Below are 21,635 nucleotides of genomic sequence, written 5' to 3' on the forward strand. Positions count from 1 at the left end.
TATGTGCCGGTGTCCACCCGGTTGGTTCGGTGTCATTTGTCAGTTGGGTGCGTATTAGCCTACGTACATAAAACCAAATAACAGTACCCGCTAAGGTTTCTTCTGTTTCAATTTTGTCGTGGATTTGTTTCAGATGTGAACGAATGTGACCATTATAAACCGTGCAGTCATTTGTGCGAGAACGTTGAAGGGAGTTTCAAGTGTGATTGTCCTAGCGGTTTTACCCTGAAGTTCGACAGACGAACATGCGTCAATTCCACACTGGCGCAACGAGATCCTTTCATTCTCGTGTAGCGTATAGATGGCGCATTTGTGCTCAAGACGCATACGGATTTTGAAGGATCGAAGTTGTTCAAAATCAACATACTCACAGCGGCTGAAATATCGCGAATGACCCTTCTGTAAATAAAAGTGTCTTAAAGGGCCATTCATTTTTTTAGGAAAAAATGAATGGCCAATTTCAGTCACATACATGTTTTCGATTCGTACTTTTTCTTCTGAATGTCATGGAAAATATTTTTGCATTAAACTTTGTAGACATTACAATTACAGTTACAGATTATATAGTGGAAATAATTCAGGAAATAAACAATTTTTTAAATTTCCAGTCATAATGTTTTCTATTCCTTTCAAAGATTTTTGTACGTTGGAATCTTCTTTGCCCCATCTGTTTTTTTTTAATGTATCATAGGATGTGGATCATAGTTTTTTGCGCTATTGTTTCATTCACAGCTGTTACACGCGATCTCGATGCATCTATAAACACAACATACGCGCAATCGACAAAAGAACAACATAGAAACTGAAAATATGTGAAATAGACACGTTTTTGTCACAGACTGCGCGGGGCACGCGCGCGCACGACTGATTTTCCGGATTGAAATGAATACCCATAACAAAAACATGTATAAGTGATCACCGCAATACGAACTTACTGAATCATTATAAATCTATCCACTCCAAGATCTATCATAGAATATTGAACCAAGACTGACCGTATGGACCTCATTGATATGTATTTAGATGCCCGAGAATCTTTTCAGGATAAACCCCATTGGAAAAAAATTGATGACGACACCTGCTTCATTTTTCAGTCTGTGCATACGATAACAATGATGACAATTATTCATGGTTTATTCAAAGTATTTGAAACTGATGTATGAAATGTTTTGGGCGGTTATTGACATAGTCCATGTAATTCGAAACCAGTTCGATGAAACAGCAGATACGAATGCATATGAATTGGAAATTTGAATAATTTTTGTCTGCGATATAAAACTCGAATTTTAGTCACCAGAATTTGCCATGTTTACCGGGGGTAAATAGCCACGTTCATATTCAAACCGCAAGATTAGCGCTTTTAAAACAAGCTGTCATTACGCGGATTTTTGTGCAGACCCTGTTACCCCTACTAGCTGTAATCACGCGTTCCTCGCAGCACCGCTCAGTCGCAGTTCATTACACGCTGTAGGGGAGTCGATTACTTGCAGCATCAGTCGGTGGTTGCAGCAGCGGCAGCGACAATTCGCATAATAAATTTATTTTCCCGGGTTGCATCTCTCCGGCGACGAGGATCCTCTATTCGCCGCATTCCAACGACAAGGATCAAACTTCATTTCGAGGATTTATATTTCGAGAATATTGTCGTGCGCACAATTTTCTAGAGTTTAAGTTTGCGGATACGGGGATATTTGTGAAAAATTTGTACGGGATTACCATGGCAACGAATGCGGAGAAGATGCCGCCATCGAAAGGTAGAGTCGTATATCTAAATAACTGATCGGTTTGGGGTTTGTTTACATTTTATATTTTGCCTCAGATACTGCCAGTAGTTTAGGTGTCATCATCCAGGGCCCATCTCTCTGAATTCAGATTAGTGATTCAAATTCACGGATGAATCATATCATTTGAAAATAATTTGTAATCCTTTTTTGTGTGATAAATTGACGTTGTATCATTAACCATCGTACTTTCCATGTGGAAATAAGTGTTTTTCCCATAGCTGATCAAATGCGTCATTTGATTTTTTTGTTCTGAAAATAGATTTTCCGTAAATATAATGTCACCGTAGCGAATCTCCTTTGCCGAGTCGTTATCGATCTGTGAGAATGGCTGTTGAATCGGAATTTAGTTCCGCAATGTAACACGCTACACTCGTCAAGGCCACAGATTTGATGTCACTGTTAATGCTGTTACAGCCATCAGCGTTGCAGCGCTATGTACTTATTTTATCAATCTCTGCGCAGACTTTTTGGTATACAAATTCGATCGTGGTCTGTGTGGAACGTAATGATTTACTATCATTCAAGATGCGCAGCGTCCAGTTGAAAATCGGAATCAAGAGAAATGATTTCAGTGAAAATGAACTAGAAAGCTTGCGCTCAATCGGCTAGTGACCGGGCTTTACTAGTTTGACTGAGTTGAGAGAAATAGAATGGTGAACTGGGACCTGTTAAAAATTACCTTTGTACCCGATAGGGGCAAACCAATCTGCGAAACTGAATTCTTCGCATTTGTCGGACACACTGACTTTGAGTACTATGTAGCTATATACATACAGTGCAGAACGAATGGTCATTATCGCTCAATTTATTATTGATGATGTTATATTGATGTTCTTGTAATTATTTCACACGGCACGCTGTAAGTTTACGTCTAAATATAGCCAGCGTCTTTCCGACGTTTAGTCGGAGAAAAGGGGGACTCGGGCAGTCTCGAGGGCGCAGAGCAGAGCAGTAGCGAGAAAGGTTCCATTGTGGGTTCGAACCCTGTTGGTTGCAGCAATTGCATTTCTGCAGGAAAACTTTAGCTCACTGAAAATACCACTCAGTTGCATGAAGACTCCACATATAGCCGGCTATATAGCATCCCAATTACACAAATGACGACTCGATATTTCTCCTTTGGGAAACTATAATGAAATTTTCCTTTTTTCGCGCTACATAACTGCAACATTATATCAAATACATATTGTGACTCAATACTGCTATCTACTCCAGAGTTCACTGCCTTCATTTTGATCGGTGGTTGAATGACTTTGATATATATGGAAACGGGAGAGTCTCCCGTAACCTGATATCTTATTGCGTCTGTACGTTGGTTTTGTTGGCTAATTGAGTTTTTTGAAAGCAAATCGATTGCATCTACTTATTATTGAAACAAAGAGCGTGATCGTGATATCTATATCAGGGCAACCTTGTCCAACTCAGTTTTAAATGGAACAGCACTTGACGTTTATGGAAATGGAAGCACTTGGGTGGACGCAGGCATAGTCCTTTGTTCAAGCCCAGCGTACATGTGAGTGCCAAATGTCAATTTTATGGATCGGTCCTGCAGATTTGAGATATATATTAATGGAATATTCCCCATTAAGAAACAAATTTTTAAAGTTGAGTTACTCAACTCAAACAAACGGGGCAGGGTGGCTCTCAGTGGAGACTTCCACGTAGGCCAGTGGCAACCATGGTTTGTTGATTTTCAAAGACAAACTGTTGGTTTTGTTTGTTTCCAAACGAACGGTTAGCCCCGCGGAGAAATTCCGAGTTGTGGATATCTTAATATCAAACAAAGATAATACATGTAGTACGGTGAATAAACTGCTGTTCTGTGGATTAGAGCCAAATTGATATTCCCCTACGCTGTCATAATATTTGTAATTTTATCGGGGCTTCAAAGCAGATTAATAGCATATCATTAGATATATGCTTATGTCCTGAAGATCAAGGAGCCGGTTTGTTTTCCTATAGTTTAAATAAATCTTTGAATAATAGAATGTCGGAATTTTCTATAGAAGGGCCGCCTACAGTTAATGAAGGTAATGTAATTTGTCTATATAGATATCGGTTTTAATCATGCAAACCTATAGCGTTTTGTTTGCTTCGAAAATCAACCCCCGGCACATCATGATTTTACTGCATGTCAGTTGATAAAGGATAGATTTTAATTCTCATGTATCGACGCAGATGAGTGTAATTAATCAAATTTTTCTGCCAGCTGATGTTTGATAACCATATGAATATATCTAGGTTTGATTTAAGCTTTATTGCTATAGTGACAAACTCAGATTACGCGGTTTCATTAATGAGATTTTTGCTTCAAGCATCACCACACATCTGTTCTGTGTTTCGCATCCGTACAGCGTCCCGCGTCCTCGGTTGTTCTGGTGACGATGATTCTTAAAAAGTTCTAAAAATGTAGAAAAAGTAACAGAGACTGATACCGACAGCATAATATTAAAAAATGTACCAAATTCGGGAAAAAATGTGTATCCGTATTAATCAATCACAGTTGGTTGTTTGTTCGATGACTCGGTGATTCGAGTTCGTTTTACCGCTTTACGTATATGTCTAAATTGAGTCTTTAGTTGGAAATTTTAGAAAGCTTGCTATTTCGCGTTCCTTCAAAGCAGTTTTTTATTCTTGCATCGAGCAAAACGTGGTGAATCGAATCGAACCGCCTCTAGCATTCTATATCTAGACATTGTATCGACAAATCGGTGCACTGTAAGTGGATTGTTTGACCTGGAATTGGCAAAATACGGCTATAATTAGGAAAATTATGTTGATCTTTTTACAACATACGCCGATACATACATATTACAGACCCCTTTGAGTTCTGTATACCGGTATGTAAGACTGAGTTGATTATCAAAGAAATTGATACTGCATAAAACGAAGGGATATTTCTCGTTATTATGGACCAGAAATTTTGCTATTAGACTGGGTTTCTGCTATGCTAGGAGAAAATTAGGAATCGAAATGAACACATTGATATTCACGTACAGATTCATGTAGTGGTTTGTTACAGTCATGATATACGCCATATGGCGTAATTCAAGTGCGTCCTCACTGCAATTGTAATTATCACGTATAATGCAGCAGTCAGCCGCCGCCTCCTCCTCCGAGGATTCAGCCATAAAATAAATAGTCTATAATCATCTGCCCCTTCAGCACGAAAGCTGACGTAAGGCAGTTACATCAACACAATCTGTCTTGGACTTGACGATGTCGATTTATCGCGATACATGCATTGACAACCTATTAGATGCTCAAATATAAATGAGTTGTTTCTTCAAACATTCGTTGGACAGTCTTCAAATATTATAGACGCGCAGCGTGATTAATGAAACCAATATATTATATCTAGATACCTTTACTAGTATCTTGTATATATGCATTATCTAGTAGTATAATGTATATGTCGGGAGCTACAATTAGTCGTTTATTGGTTAATTATTCATGAAGTGTAGGTTTCTAGGTTGATTATATCTATATGTGTATGTATTGTTATGTAATATGATCTATTTCGAGATTCATAATTTGTCTCCTATAGCACAACAGGGAGGATGGGTGAGCGCCCTGATCAAACACAGAATGATTTCATTTACACACGATTCATCGTTATCCCCCGCTTCCCGATGGAGTGATGACGTCACCGGCTCGTCAAAGGCGAAGGTCATTTTCGTAAGTGATCTACCTATTGGAATATTTGATCAGAAGATATCGATTGCTTTTTGACCAGAACCGCTATGTAAAAAGCGAAATACAGGCGCGGATAGCGTAACGAAATACAATTTCTATGGCCAGGCAAATTTTTTGGCATGAGACAAAGATATCACCCGTGGAGCCTGTAATTACACACAAACAAAAAATCAAACAAAGGCTTAAACGCACTAAACAGGGCACTATACTCAAGAGTACTCAATCATTCCGTCAAGTGACCCGATTTTTGATTCATCTTCCGTTGACGATCTTCACTCACGCGTGCTTCCACTTCTAGTCTGGATGAAGATCCAGTTGCCATAGCGATATCGAAGATTACTAAATGATTTTTCTTGTTTTGTTGAGTATCACTGCGAGTTAAAGTTGTGAGTGATCGTCTGGTATCGTACGTCACCGCGCGATGTGCATCGTCGCTGTTAATTTACAGCAGGCTCGTTTTCAAATACCGTTTCAAATATAACAATGCAGTTAATACAGTCTATAATTTTAAATGGAAAACGCTCGACATGTTTTACGTCGACCATCAAGTATAAAACGTCAATAGTTTTTCATTCTAGTTATAGGTATAGGTTTACAATATCGAATCAGCGCCGGGTTTTTTCCAATGAAATATTGAGCTGAAACATTTGGTAATAGGGTTTGGATTTCTCTCGTTAAAATAATGCAGTCGTGAGTTAATGATGGATTACTGCGCTACAGGTAAAACAAGCCTTTTTTGTGGTTGCAAGATAGCGTTTTATGATTGTAATTGAATTTAAAACCACGATAATGAATTCGTAATATCTGCCTAATAGGATTAAGTTAGATCACTGAAATGCTTCCCTTAGTTAACACCTAGATCTATATTTTCATTGATTTCATTGAAGTACTAATTAATTGAGCAGGTGACGTTGCGCTAATTGGCACTAGTTCTCTCGATTAACAATGGACACCATTTGGATTGCAGAAATCACAAGTTACGTTTTATGCGTGTAGTTAACAATACCCGCGTTATTGTTACAGTTATCGCACATTAATTCTCTCAATGCGGTTAAAACTGACAGGTTTGAACCAGACACTCTCTCATTTGCTGTGATTAAACTATACGGACGTGGGAACGTACTCCGATGTTCAGTTCGAAGATGTGTTTTGAGACAGTGGGTCATGTAATTCGGGATGTAGCGAATCTAAAGACTCGATAGCGGTAATTATAAGAGTAACAATGATATTTGCGTACGGATTCCCGCCGTGGGGTCAGACGGATGGCGGCAGGGAATCGATAATTGAAGATGTTGAATACCATGTGATAATTGTACGCGATGTTGAAGATATTGACGGTCAATGGCGTGTGGAATTAGCCGTTACCGAGGAAGACGAGGACGCCATTGACACCCGAACGAGTTCGCGAAATGACGGGCTGAAGGAAGGCGTTGATGACGACGGTCAGCTGGATTTATCAAACGTTTACGATAGTTATGATTCCGGATTATGCGCTGAACCGAATGGAGAGAAATATACCGTAGAAACGAACGATGACGGGAAAGAAAATGAAACGAATTCGATGAACAAAGATTTGCTTTCTACGCCATCTGACACAGATACATCTTCCGTATCGTCTCAGCATCGTCCAAGTATCGTTCCAGTCGCTGATCGGTCACAATACCTTATCAGCTCGATAACCGATGAAGCCGGTGATAAGATGTATCATGGTTATGTTATATTACCAAACGCCGATGGTAAGTACGACATACCGTCGGCCAGTAAGTGGCCGTCATTCAGAACTGCTATGCGACTGTTACAAGGACGGAAAGTAAATACTGAATCTGAGTCCAATGAAGGAAAACAAGAAAGTCGTGCCATGTTTACCAATGAGCCACGAAAGTTAAGCAGTGCTGGCACCAATAACAAGGAAACGAAAAACGATGAGCTGGAAAATCGCGATTTCACGGATCAGAGTCCACTGGATGATTCTGCAATAGGTATAAGCGAGCCGGTGGTAGAATTAGAGGTTACGAACAATACGCAGTTGTCTCCCGAACAGCTAGAAGAGCGAGAAAATCTGGACGAGCTTTACCCAGATTATGTTATCATACATAGACGAGACGTTGAAAAGATGAGAGAGCAACGAGATGAAGAAGATAAAGCGGTATTTGAAGGAGTTGACCATGATAAAACGTTCGCGGACAGTGATAAGACTAATGAAAATGTCGACAAAGACAATGAAAAAACTGCTGAAGATAAAACCGAATATGATAAACCAGCGATCGAGGAGGTAGGAGATGAAATTGAGCTCGCTGACGATGGAAGGCCTGATGTGGATGAACTAATTGCTAACGTTGAAAAAACTTCTGAAAATGAAAGTATAACCGGGGATAAAAATCCTACAAACGATTCGGAAAGTAACGCAACAGAAACTCCGGTCGAATTGAATGAAGGCGAAGAAATAAATGAGACTGAATCAGTTGATGATAGCTCGGTTTCTATAGACAGCGAGTCGACGACGATGGGTTTGGAACCTGAATTAGTTCCCGAGAGAAGAATGAGCAAATTGGCGGAGTTTGTTTCGATGATACGTAGACTTACTCTAACTAAAACGGACGATGCCACGGACAAGAGCGAATCTACGACGGATGTCGATACTGACGTTGCGGAAGAGGAGGCGCATAGCGCCGATGAAAGTACTGATGTTGCCGAAGAAAAACCGACCGACATTATAGGATTCGACGAGATGGGAAATATGTTCAGACTCATCGGAGCAAAAAAATCGGCGGCAAAACCTAAGAAAAAACGTTCGAAATCATCCGCGAAGCAGCATCACAGGTTAGCATCGTTAATCGAAAATAGCGATGATGATGACGATGACGATGACGACGACGAAGCAGACGACGAAGCAGACGTCACCGATGACGATGATACTGACGATACGTACTATAACAGCGAGGATTCCTATTGCGAGGGATACTCCAGCAATGAAGATGGAGGTAAATATGAATCGGTAGAAAATCTCTTGAGATCGGTTCAATTCGCTTTTGAATCTTGGAATCCTTATGTTTTTAAGATGTATTGGTGTATGCTCGCTCTATCTACTGTTTGTCTCCTTACTGTTGGTTTCGGTCACTGCTCTAATTTTCTCAAACCCCTGCCTCAAGTTTTCGGTAGATTGCGACAAATCCTTTGATTGAAATCCGCTAAATATGTGGGATTTAAAGCGGGTTTATTTCGTATTATAATGAGTATTGATTTTAATATTTCGTGACAACATATGTGAGTATAGAATGTTATGGTTTGATAATTTGGCTCAGTAATTAAAACCTTTCAAGTTCAAGTTCTCTACAGTCAGCTGCGATATGGAGCTTTTTAACAATTTGTTCCTAATATTATACGCACTCGAAAGCTATTTCGTTACACCTTACAGTTTATAGGCAACTTTTTATATTCGGACTATTAATGAACACTCTTTTAGAATGGTTCATTCTCGGGTCACTCGAAAACGAATGAGCAACTCGTTCAAAACGTGCCCGCGACGAGACCAGGAGCTTAGTCGATCTTAAACGTAGATTAAGATAATCTTAGCATATAATCTTTTGCACAATCAAAAAGCCCGGATTTCAAATTAATCCCCTTAAGCTCTCCGATACCGCTGTTAAAGTCCAACCAAAATAGAAAATGCCACCGTAAAGTTAAGTGTAGTGTTATAGTTATAGTACGCATTGTTATTTGCATGTGCAATTATCATACCTAGTATTACTTTAGGCTAGGCTTTCACGTTTTGTTCGATGGTTCGCTATTATTATTCCTCTGAATCCACCTGGTAATAAAGCTCTTAAAATCAGTTGAATAGTCTGGCCGGAAGAATTGTCTTTATTTCGCGCACACACAAGCAATGTTTATTATGGGCAAGGACTTGCTAGGGGGCTTCCCTCTAAATTAAGCGCGAGATAGTCGAATACTGTCTCAATAGACTCTCAATAGTGTTAGTCGCTAGGCTTGCGTGGTATTTTCGGCTAGAGGATCGCCGTCGAAGGAAGCGAAAACACGATTTCTAATGGAAAAATAGATCAAGAATGAATTTTTAAACCCTCGACGACTATTTTAAATTCAATGTTTGTCTCTAGAAGTGCCACTGGAGAGCGATACATAAGTATTTGTTTAGAATAGTACAACAAGGTATATCATTACATTTTTATGGGATTATGGATAGCAGACGGATTTACTTCTACGGAAAACATAAACTGACGACAACATCGATCATCGTCAACATATGAAGTTCTATGAATCCAGTGTTTATATGTATGATTCATCGTACACACATGTAGCAGGTGGGAAATTTAAGAAATAGGCATAATTTTCGGTTCATTAAAATCGGACTGAATTTGAATTCGAATATGACTGGATGAAATAAGCTGTACAGGTGTATAACACATACACACCGGTGAATAACGATTGTCATGACGTGTGCGTGACACGGAAGCGGTTTCGATTTTTCGAATTTTAAAGACGTTAACTGGACCATTGAAGTACTTCTAATGAATTTGTCAAGATATCGAATTGGCTCTGATTGATGGTCATTATATTTTGCCGTTTTAAAATGTGCTGATTGGAAGCTGGTGACTTATTCGAATCGGTCACAATCACTACCGGACTTAGATTTGTTTGAAAACTGGGAAGAACTTATACAAAAATGGGCAATTGTAAATCAAAGGACGCTTCGACGGACGCGCTAGAAGATCGTATAGCTGCTAAAGCAAGTAAGGCTCTGGCGAACGAAGCTAAAAAACAATTGCAAAACCAGTCCGAAATCACGAATCACCAATCGGAAGAATCCGAGGCGATGGTTAAAGATGCAAATCACATCAATAACGAACCGGATGTTATAAAGCATACACTGGACGACGTAATGGCCGCTCCGCCACCAGATGAGAAACCGCTCCTCGATGAAGTTGTGACTGGCGATCTGCTGAAAGAGATCGATTTTGAAACTTCCGGCGTCCATACTTCACCGGCTTCAATCGAAGACGTCGAAATATCGGAGACTATTATACAAACAACTGACATTAATCAAAATGACACAGGTGAGGGGAATTATTATCATGATCGTAAATAAATCATCTTTAGGTGAGGATTGGTGTAGGTATTGACACAGATTTAGAGGTATAGGCTCAGTTATAAATGGCATATAATGATGCATGTTGGTTATAGGAGTTGTAAATACTTGTTTTGGTGATCAGTTTACTTCTTCGGTTTTGATTAAATATTCGGTTTGGCACAGTTTCAGGATATAATTATAGGGATTATTTATATGGGCATGGAGCGTATACGTGTGATTGAAATGTCAATAGTGTTTTGGTTGTCTGCCCATTACCTCGGTTTTAATTCAGGCTTGAAGTTAGGACTCGATATAGCCAGGTCAACAAGCAATAAATTCGGCCACCCGTTTTTTAACATACGTAACGATAATTGAATTCAGAAATCGTTTAGGTTCAATGGTCATATGCTACGGCTCCGATCTCGTTTGCTGAAATATTTCAACGAATACGATGAAGATTATTTATTAGCGTGTGGGGTGTTGACTATCAGATATCTATGCCGATGTAACACGAACATATCTAGCCGCACGGATGCAACAACCTGTTGTTTAGAGCTGATGTTAACGTAGTTCGAATCAGAGATATACAATTTACAGGTGTATAGACATTATATTCTAGTTCCAGTTAATTTCTAAAGGCAGTCTTTTTATACTTTCTACGATTGAAATTGGCCGTTAATTAATGCTGAAAGTAAGGTCCAGTGTGTATACTTATAATGGATTGAGCGCTCATTTCCTTTCCTCGGGAATATAGCCCATCGTATACCATCCATTTTTCTCCGTCCAGCCTCCATTAACCCTGACATCTTCCAACTGGCAGTAATCTGATTTTCAGCATAATAACATATATGTTATTGAATATACGATCATACAATGCATGGTTGTCGTTTGTGATTTCTTACACATGCATCTTTATCATTATATGTTATTTTTGACTGTATCGTGTGAGATGTTAACCATTTTTACATGTCCCAAAATGTTATCTATGTGTTATAATTCGCTTTGGGCAGTTAACATTTGTAATTGTCTTCAAATTTATCTTTTATTCCAAAAAACAATCATTTTCAATTTGAAAGTTTTATTTATAATTTATTGTCAATTTGCAAATACGATATATATATATTCTTCACGGAATTAGTCATTTTGCCAGTATGTGACATTTACACCGATGATTATAGTAGGGAATAGTGTTTAATTTGAATTCTCATTTGAAATTCAAATCCTTCTAGAATTATTCCTCCGGATAATGAATCATAATTCATCGTTGGATTAGCCTCAATATATTATTATATACTAAAAAGTGTTACCAGGTTACAACACGTCGCCCTAGACAAAGAAAAACCATAGAAGTTTAACCTAAGTTTACTCTGTTTATGTTCGCAAAATCGATGTAAAATATTTTGTTTAATTTCTCTATCTTTATGAACTTGATAATGTAGAGTTATATCTGAATCCAGGCATTTCAACCTGTAGTTATATTAGTTAGTGTTCTCTGAGCTCCTTCCCTAGCGCGTAGTTTGATTCTCTAAGTAGCAGGTCTATCATTTATATTATACAGTATTCATATACGTAAATCTAACATCAGCAGGAACTAATAGGATTTTTCAGTAGGTTTCTTTTCCCCCTGCCTAATCATTGACCTGTCCGGTGGTAAAAGGGTTCCATCTGTCACACAATGTTCTTGCTTATATTTCGTTTACAGATGCACAACAGCAACAACTGACAAACGGGAATATCTCCTCCGAACAGGCGGCGACGGGTTCCGTAAACGGGGAATTACTCGTCGACACCGCGGCAGCGCAGCCGGCTGCTGCTCCGATAGATGCACCGGTTAAACCAACTGACAAGGATGTTACCGCAGACTTACTTTCACTTGATAACAGTAAAGAACCCGATAAATCGGTTTCGGAGTCAAACACGGCTGATTTGTTAGGTCTCAGCGCGAATGTAGATAAAGGGGAGCCACCATCGCCAGTTCCTTCAACAGTCGCTGGTGCCCCAGTTGATCAAAAACCAGCCGCATCGGTGAAAAGCGAAGCTACTGCCCCCGTTACGGCTTCGACCGAACACGGATTAGACGCATTTGACCCATTGGCAACTCCTAAACCTTCTCAAACTGACGAGACTAAAACAGCCAGTAGTAGTAATAAAACCATTCCATCGAAAAAAGTCGACTCGCCGAAAAAGAGTGGGTTACCGAAACCGAAACAAGTTCAGTCGTCGCCGAAACGATCGGTTAGCACCGAGCCGACGAAAACTCGACCGTTGTCAGCATCGACGGATGCGGCCGCCGCCAAGAAATCACCGGCCAAAACGCGCCCAGTTTCAGCATCCGTGGAGGGTGCCGTGAAGGCAACACCACATAAACCGCATTCGCCCAAAATGACCCCGACCCCGCGACCGACTACAGCTCCTACCGTATCCAGAAGTCATTCGAGATCAGGTGGATAGATTTTCTCTTCTTTGCCTCGTGTTCTTGTGCACGCGCATGCCGCACTGTCACTGTTTTTTTTCGATAAAGCACCTTCTCTTTCGCAGAGAAGTGGTCTCCAGGTTTCTGCGAATTGGGAATCTATGCACCCTTTGAAATTGTACCATGTACTTTGTCATTGTACCATGGACACTAAAACGAGTCTTAGTTTTAGAGTCTATGCACCAATCCCAACTGACTGGATTTAGATTATTACCTTTATGATTCAGAACGTCTTCAGCCATGAATATTACTTCCGTGACAGTAAATTGATGTCTTATGTTTTATCTAACTCTTAATAATGTTTACCTAGTATATCTGAAAACTTCAGTTTTGATTGTCTAAATCATGATTATTTTGACCAGCGATAGATCGAAAATGAAGTTTTTATCATTAGCATGCTGCTTATGCTGCGTTTTATGTTCATATATTTCTTTTCGACTTATAAACTAAAAACCGTTTTTGAATACTAATAATAGAAGGTAAGTCGCACGTAGGTCTCGCTATAACTATGAATATGAAAAAAATGCTTTCAATATTAGCCAATTTACTGATAAATGGTTTTCCATGGCACTATATATCATTTAGAAAATAGTTCACATCTTTACGTATTTTTGTATGCACGAAATAACCTAGTGATAATTTATTGCGGATTTCAGAAGCTGACAAAGTTCAGAGCAAATGCGGCTCGAAAGACAACATCAAACATACCCCAGGTGAGAGAGACACATAATTACGTACGCAATACAAACAAATGCGTAAATTTGCAGTAAAATTACAATTGCTAATTCGTTTTGAGTGAGTATTTACTCACGTTTTATTTGATGGAGTCTTTGCTCGACTCAATCCACGACAATCAACCGACAAACTCAAACAGGGCAATAATAAATGTTAGATTATATTCGAAAAACGTCCAATTGACGAGACTCAATATTTAAACTCTATTTCATTTATGAAAGTGAAAAATTCATATTCTTGTTTACAGGTGGCGGAAATGTGAAGATCGAATCGAAAAAGTTGGATTTCAAAGGAAAAGCCAAATCAAGAATAGGATCGTTAGATAACGCGACCCATACACCCAAAGGAGGAGAGAAAAAGGTATTTATAAACCTGATTGATATGAGCTGTGAAAGTATGTAATGGGGAATCCCAACTAACGTGTTATTTGAATATTTCAGATTGAAAGTAAAAAGCTCGAATGGAAAGTCGAATCCAGAGTTGGATCTCTGCAAAACGCTACTCATAAACCGAAAGGAGGCGATAAAAAGGTAATATAACTTTATTCTATTATTCCAAGCCACACATACACACACGGACACACATTTGTTTTTCAGGCGATTAATCCGTTGTATTAATCAGGCTTTTATGTTAACGTTTTTTCGCATGGAAATTTTTATCCGGCATTTTTAAGCAGAAATCATATCTAACATTGTACATACGGCTAGTTTTATATGCATGTCTGTAACATTGTCACAATTGTTATGATGTGGCGGTAACAACAAAATGCACTGAATTATAGTTAAAAAGAATTATTGGCGGTAATTTTTGCGTGCACTTTGCTTGGTAACGGAACGGGTTACAGAAATTCGGTGGTCTATTTTGTCGCTGTGTTACTGTGCTCTGCGGTGTCGTTTGACAACATTAACAAGGTAGGCTTCAGCAGATTAGTCTTCAAAATTACCAATAATTCGTACGTCGGAGAATGTAAAATGGCGGATGATCTCGAATAAAAAGACGCATTTTAGTTAAATATCATCTTTTGTTATTTCTAGTATGCGGAACATTTACCTCCGTTCAAATTTGCTAAGCATTCTTGGGCTAGTCAAAAACAGGTCAGCCGTTATTGCACCTATTGAGCTAACAAAGAATTTTCAAAGCACAAATCGAAATTCGAAATTCAATTTCAAAATGCTGTATTCTCGATGGAAATAACCGATAGTAAAATAACGGCGCCGTATTTTTTTCATTTCAGCCATTCCCCAAGGCGTTGAAAGAACTGTACCATATTCACCGGACGATTGTCCTATCGATGATAACTCCGAATATTTCCAAGTCTCAAAGTTTTAGCAACAGTTTCTGCCGTCACGTTTCCGTCGATGTTTACAACGTCATCAAAAAACTCGCCGAAAAAGACGACCGCGCCGAAACCTCGGATGAAAACTGTTCGATTTCGGCCATATATCTGACGTCATCGCCGCGATTACAGGTGTTCTTCGAAGAGATGGGCGATATGTACGGACTGAGTAACGGACCGTTGCTGGAGAGGTTTTTTCGACACGGACAACTGGCGCGAGTCGTCGCCACGGAAAATCTACCGTTCGTTATCAAATACAATAAAGTGCGAGAGCTGTTGCAGGTTTCGTACAGTTACGGATTCTGGGATGAGTACGGCATGCCTCAACACCCGTTTGAGGAATTCTGAATCGTTTTTTTTTTCATTGGAAATTATCAAGGCACCGCCTTTACAGTCATTATTTATAAACTAGTCAAAAGATTGATGTTAGTGATACCCTTAAAAGTATATTAAAAATCCAATGTTATTTATTTTGAATATTTATTATCGAAGGGTCCTGTCGCCATGGCTTAATGGATTGGTCTTTAGGCCAGGAGCTCGCCGCTTAATCAAAAATAGCCTTGCAGAACTGCTTTTCAAGCCGTAATAAGTGATTTTGAATCCGCTAAATGAATATAATATATATCGATCGATGCTTTTCGTATTATTTATTGAGACAATTAGAGAAAAGGAGCTATCGTCATCCTTTTTATTTCGTATTTTCGTTCGTACAACAATTCCTTTTACAACTCTTTCCTCGAATGTACAGGAGAGCGATTTCGAACTGTGAACTAGTTAAGTGGAAAAAAAGATGTACAGAAACAATGGTTGACCAGTATCTAAATATCATATCGATGGCATTTCCTCTGACGCTGTCTTTCTCAAGAGCTTTTCGTTCTATCTCTATTGATGGTGATGTCTTCACGTATTTTACCATATATTCCATTTGAAATATTAGTATTTTGTTGGTACACTGCTAAATTATCTTCATGTCATGATTTTTCATTGACTTGCTGCAAATCTCTATAAATAGGCATATTTTCTTGTTATCGTTTTAGAATTCTAATCCTTCTTCGGTAAGCCGCTGCTGAGCTTTCTTAAAGCATTCATATACTGGAGAGTGGGGGTGTTTAGTCCTGCCGCCTGTTCCTATGGCATATACTATCACTAGATAATGATTTAAACCGTTAAATCTTAATTTGTGAAAACTTACAAATGCTTTTTCTATGCAGTCAGTTCTGAAATATTGTACCCATCATCCATTCTGACAAGATATGACGTTTCAAATATGAAATAAACGTTTTTCGTATTTTTAATTGTAATTCATCATAAATTTTGTCATCATCGTTATTGATTTGTAAATGAAATAAAGAAAGTTACTATTTATAAGATATATGACGTTTTTGTTAATTTCTTGTTCAGGGAAGGAAATTTTATTTCTTAACTCCCAGTGTAATATATACATATTGAACTCACAATTTATTTTACTGATTTCGATCGAATTATGATTCGAGCCGTGTATGAAAGTATCCTAGGGAGATAATGACGACCTGTGAAATGGAAAAGTGTACTAAGGATTTCATTGCAACAAGGCTTTGTCTACTTATATTTTCGCAGATCGAGAATCGTAAATTGAACTGGGACGCGAAATCGAAGGTCGGCTCTCTTGCAAATGCCGAGCATACACCGGGCGGTGGAAAGAAAAAGGTGAGCGGAACACACGTTTTTTTAAGTTGTTGTTATGCAATGTCAACATAGGCATATCTAGCAAAAATTAGTGTTCGCTTTGAATGCTTCCATGTATATATGTATATTCCGATTGGTTTCTGTATCTGGGCGCATCTCGCACTGAGTCCTGCCCTATAAAAAACTTACTTCTTTACCTGACACTGAATTTCAATGAAAAAATCACTGAATTTTGACAGATTTTAACGCGTAAATTAAGCTGGGAATCAACGTCTAAAATCGGGTCACTAGCAAATAATAGTTACATTTCCAAAGGTGGAAATGCGAAGGTAACATATGGATTGTATATGGAAATCGGGGTTGTTTGTCTAATGTATACATAGATGTTTCACTAACACTCGATTTTCAAAATCTAACCATAAATTTTCACAAGTTCGTTACGTTGATTAGTTACTAATGTGTTAATTGCAATCTAACATCGGTTTCGGTTTTGGTTAAACGTGATTTTGAATAGTGGTGTAACAGATTTTTTTTTTTGAAAAGTATTCTGTAACGTTTTTGACAGATCGAAACTCGTAAATTAAATTGGGAAGGTACGTCGAAGGTTGGCTCGCTAGATAATGCGAATCATGTTCCCGGAGGTGGAGAGAAAAAGGTAATTTTTTACCGTTGCAGGTAAGTTAGGAGTAATCCACCTAAGTATATTCATTTATCTATTTAAACGCGTTTTTGTGTGATCACTGTTGGGTTAGTATCATTTTAACGTGTGCATTTAAGATTTTGCACACATGGCGTCGTCGTTTGTGTATTGGACGTCGGGCAAATATGAGAAAAAATTGACAAAAGAGTTTTACGATTTTAAGCCAAAGAATTTATACCTTGTTTCTTATTTCTACCGAGCCGGCCGCCAATCTACCGCGTACATTACACTTTCTCTTTCGAAATCATGTTAAAGCTTACCACAACAGACTTGGCAGCTATTGAAATGAACTACTTATTTCATCGCAGTCTACAAAATGACTCGGCCGATTAGGAGAAACAAGGTATCATTTTTTAGCCTGAAAGCTTATCTTTGGTTGAGTTATAACAAGTTCAAGTTAGAACAGGTTTGGTTGTAGCCAGTACTTTTTCCAAAATGACTGCTTCCGTCGTAACGTATTGTGCTTGACTTCCAATATATCATCGTCACGTCGTCACGTGAAAAAGAGCACGACCGCAAGAGCTCTGTATTTAGATGTTGTGGAGTGATTTCATCGAATTAAAAACTTTGTTATAAAGAAGCTCACTATAAACAGCTCGCGCGATCTTATTACTACAATCCTTTAAAACTATAGCTTCCTAGCTTTGAGCCAAATTTCAATATTTCGAATCATTCGAAGTATGTTGGCATGATTTATAACAGGGTTATGTTCAAAAACTGTTCCGATATTCTCTTCAGACAAGATGTTACTCGAAAGCGAAAATAAGACTTGCATTCTTGATCACTTCTTTGTTTCAGTTTGCACATCGAGACGACACTTCTATTGATTCACCCCCCTCCAACCATAGAATTTGTGACACAGTTGTCACGGTGTTTTCCAAAGCAAAACAATTATAGAATTGACTGGAGATTTGTTATTATGATTTTTTAGTATGTATTTCACGAAAAACTGGAATGGCGAGCTGAATCTAAGATCGCTCAGTTAATGGGTCGTGGGAAAAAACGTAAGAGTACAAACACCCAGCTGTCCGATGAAAACTCAGAGGACACGCGATCGATTGAAGATATGGAGGTATTTTCAGAACAACCTCTCTTCACAAACCACCCACGGAAAACAGAGGCTTTCTTCTTCTGTGCGAAACTCAATGGAACTGGAACTTAACTTCGGCATCGGATATTTTTACTTGGTTGTTCAAAAACTTGTCGGAGAATCTTATTGCATGCCCCCATTCTCTTCATCGTGTCCCTCTTCTAGCGATTCTCAGCAAACATTTTTGTCTAAATCTTTTTTTCCTGGAAATGAGTTCCCGCTTTTTCCACAGCACAACAAACCTGGGAATATCTTTCAAGTGACTTTTTGTCAGTTTTGTATGTACCTTTGCATCGATCATCTTGGGAAGACCTGTTCGAATTGTTATTTTTCTGGATTTATTGAAAACCATGGTTTTGGTTTGAAGTTATTTGAAGATGTTAAGAAATTCCTATAATGTTAACAATCACACATTTCCCCTCCAACTCGCCTAACATTGTTCTACGGTATATTTTAGATTGAGAATCGTAAACTAGACTGGAAAGTTGAATCGAAAGTTGGCTCTTTGGATAACGCTACACACAAGGCTGGTGGTGGAGAACGAAAGGTAAATTCTAAAAGAATTAACAATTATAATGCAAAATAACTATACATATGAATTTTCTTTATTTCATATCATATACTTATATACGTTTGGATATATATGGTTTTAGATTGAAACAAAAAAGTTGGATTTCAAAGAGAAAGCCCAGTCTAAAGTCGGGTCGAAGGATAACATGACGCATAAACCTGGAGGAGGTGATAAAAAGGTATATCTTCTATTCAAATTCTCAAGTCCACGATTCTAAACATTCTGTTTCAAAGACATGTTTCTGCGCGTATAGCTCACATTCTTCATAATATAATGTTTGCAGAAAGCACACGGACATATGTGTATCTACACTGTGGGCCTGTAAATGAATGAAATTGAAAAGACAAATTGAATTTGCAGTTTGATAATTATTCGTCGAAATCTCTTATTTCAAATACTTATAAATGATCGACACTACAGGAAATTTCTTCTTCACAGATCGAGACGGTGAAGCTAACATTTAAAGAGGATGCCAAACCGAAGACGGATGCCGGAGCGCCTAAAACGGTCTCAGAGAGTAGTAAAAGTCCACGCGAATCCAAATCCGGTTCAATCTCAGGAACGGAAGGAGAAGTGGACGCGTCTAATTAGAAATATAAATTCAAAGGGCAGCTATCGATAATCTTGTACGCACGTCAGTCAGTCGTAGAATATGGTCCACATCCAGCAGGATTAAAGCGAATTATTCTTGAATTATTCTTACGTATTTTTGAAATTTAAACATTGCTTGCTTTTCCCGGTTTATTTAACGGTTATTCTCTGTTCACAAATTTGTAAATACCGGGCACATCATCCAGACCCCGGTTACATAGATCGTACTATTTTCACCCGAACACGGGATAAGATCGGTAGATATAGTTAACTGAGATAAGCCCTTGGCAGGGTAGTTAGTCAGTTTAGTTTTCTGAAAAAAGGTTGAAAAATAAACGAAATAAAAAATGGTAAACCGGATATCGTTTTTGAAGGATAAAGTCAGTTTACTAACGTTCACATACCAATTTAATTGTATATATTGATGTCATTCTTACTTGAGCGCGTGTATCTTGATATAGGTCTGTGTTATATTTGAGAATAGTAACTCATAGACTTTACTACGTGGTGTAGGATATGATGACCACAAAACAATCATCAAGTTGCGAGAATCATTCTTCGAACGAAATTCCACGTAACAAATTTTTCAAGAATTTTCGTCGCATCATCACATAATGAATAAGTCGTCAAATATCTCTCTTAAGGTAGCACGTAACGTAGTATATATATATATATATTGACCATTTTGTGGTGTATGCAAAGTACTCTCATTCAAAGAAAGTGTGTAGTATTTAACTAGTATAAGTCCCCCGTATAGCGAATCTTTCTTAGCAGTCAAATGTTTATCTCAAGGCATTCCACTTCGAAGGGCATAAATTTCATATGATGGACAACTATTTTCTGTCTTGCATGGATCATCAATGTTTGTAGTAGAGCTATCTATCGTAATATATAGTTTCGTTGTTTTTTATAGTGAATAATTCCACGGTCACTAGTGACAAACGGTCTTTCTATCCCCATACATTTAATCCACAAGAAACATACATATATAATATAATAAAAACCCACGATGTACAGATTAAAGGTTTTAAAACCAAGAATTTATCAAATCAAAAATTTAGAATCGCGCGTTTTGAACTCTCACTAGAGATCATCATCAGGTGGCGTTTTGTCATTTCAGGTTTTTGATTGAATACAACGTTTAATCTGTGGGTTTCCATTATATCTTCTATTCTCCACGTATGAATCCGGTTATTTTACTAACAAACATATATTAGTCAATCTAAGCAATATCATCGATGCAGAATCGGGCACAAAAACTCCCGATGGTGTTTTTTTACGCCGGCCAGACAAAATTATTTATTATTCATCGGATCCAGTTTAAATCGATTCAAATTAAGAATTTACAAATGTAATATCCCGCACACACGTTTTTATAATATTATTCTCAGGTTGGTTAATGAAAATAAGCAATACCTCTTCTACCTACCGTTGTTATACAAAATATATATTAGATAGTTGTTCCCGTTATGTTTTCCTCTCATTTCATTGTAATGAACACCGTTTTATCGACTAACAAAACGTTCCATAGTAGCAGCTAAGATAACTAAAAGTAATGCAGTAACGTTACCGTTTTAAACGCCACAAGGCCTTAGGTAAATGGTGGTGGCGGCTCAAGTATCAAATTGTATAAATTAAAACTACACAGGTCTCTTTGCGGAAAATGTTGAGTATTTTTGTCAATTTTGAACTATATATATATATATATATATATATATATATATATATATATAGATATACTGTATATCTGTCGTTTTAACTTGAAAATAATAGGTGTACATTTGACGTGTATTTATTATTATTATTATGAAAACTTAACTGGAAAATAAAAACATTTGTAATGAATTTCTTTGAAAAAGTTGCGTTGTTAAGACCATCGTTGAAAGGTACAGTGATCGAGGGTTACTC

General features: G+C 38.0%; 1 protein-coding gene across 4 annotated transcripts; it reads left to right on the forward strand.

The window, feature by feature from the left end:
• The first annotated feature begins 1,319 nt into the window (after window positions 1–1,319).
• Window positions 1,320–21,429, forward strand: LOC141906646 (uncharacterized). 4 transcript variants are annotated; one of them, XM_074795923.1, is made up of 9 exons: window positions 9,917–10,552; window positions 12,269–13,009; window positions 13,696–13,752; window positions 14,022–14,134; window positions 14,215–14,304; window positions 16,707–16,796; window positions 19,023–19,112; window positions 19,219–19,314; window positions 19,575–21,429. In XM_074795923.1, the coding sequence occupies exons 1-9, from the start codon at window positions 10,162–10,164 to the stop codon at window positions 19,725–19,727; spliced, it is 1,821 nt and encodes a 606-aa protein (XP_074652024.1). In that variant the 5' UTR covers window positions 9,917–10,161; the 3' UTR covers window positions 19,728–21,429. The 4 variants fall into 4 exon arrangements, with proteins under 4 accessions (XP_074652025.1, XP_074652024.1, XP_074652022.1 ...); XM_074795924.1 differs by lacking the exons at window positions 9,917–10,552; window positions 16,707–16,796; window positions 19,023–19,112; window positions 19,219–19,314; window positions 19,575–21,429 and adding exons at window positions 1,320–1,754; window positions 14,809–14,868; window positions 15,009–16,364; XM_074795921.1 differs by lacking the exons at window positions 16,707–16,796; window positions 19,023–19,112; window positions 19,219–19,314; window positions 19,575–21,429 and adding exons at window positions 14,809–14,868; window positions 15,009–16,364.
• The last annotated feature ends 206 nt before the right edge of the window (window positions 21,430–21,635 follow it).

This window comes from Tubulanus polymorphus, chromosome 6, assembly GCF_964204645.1.
Source record: "Tubulanus polymorphus chromosome 6, tnTubPoly1.2, whole genome shotgun sequence".
Classification (NCBI taxonomy): Eukaryota; Metazoa; Nemertea; class Palaeonemertea; order Tubulaniformes; family Tubulanidae; genus Tubulanus; species Tubulanus polymorphus.

What these genes read in the sequence shown, in the direction of transcription:
- LOC141906646 (XM_074795921.1), top strand. Translation starts at nt 10,162, where the DNA reads ATGGGCAATTGTAAATCAAAGGACGCTTCGACGGACGCGCTAGAAGAT. An exon ending in CCAAAGGAGGAGAGAAAAAG is followed by an intron (nt 14,135 to 14,214) that starts GTATTTATAAAC and finishes TGAATATTTCAG; the next exon opens with ATTGAAAGTAAAAAGCTCGA. An exon ending in CTTGGGCTAGTCAAAAACAG is followed by an intron (nt 14,869 to 15,008) that starts GTCAGCCGTTAT and finishes TTTTCATTTCAG; the next exon opens with CCATTCCCCAAGGCGTTGAA.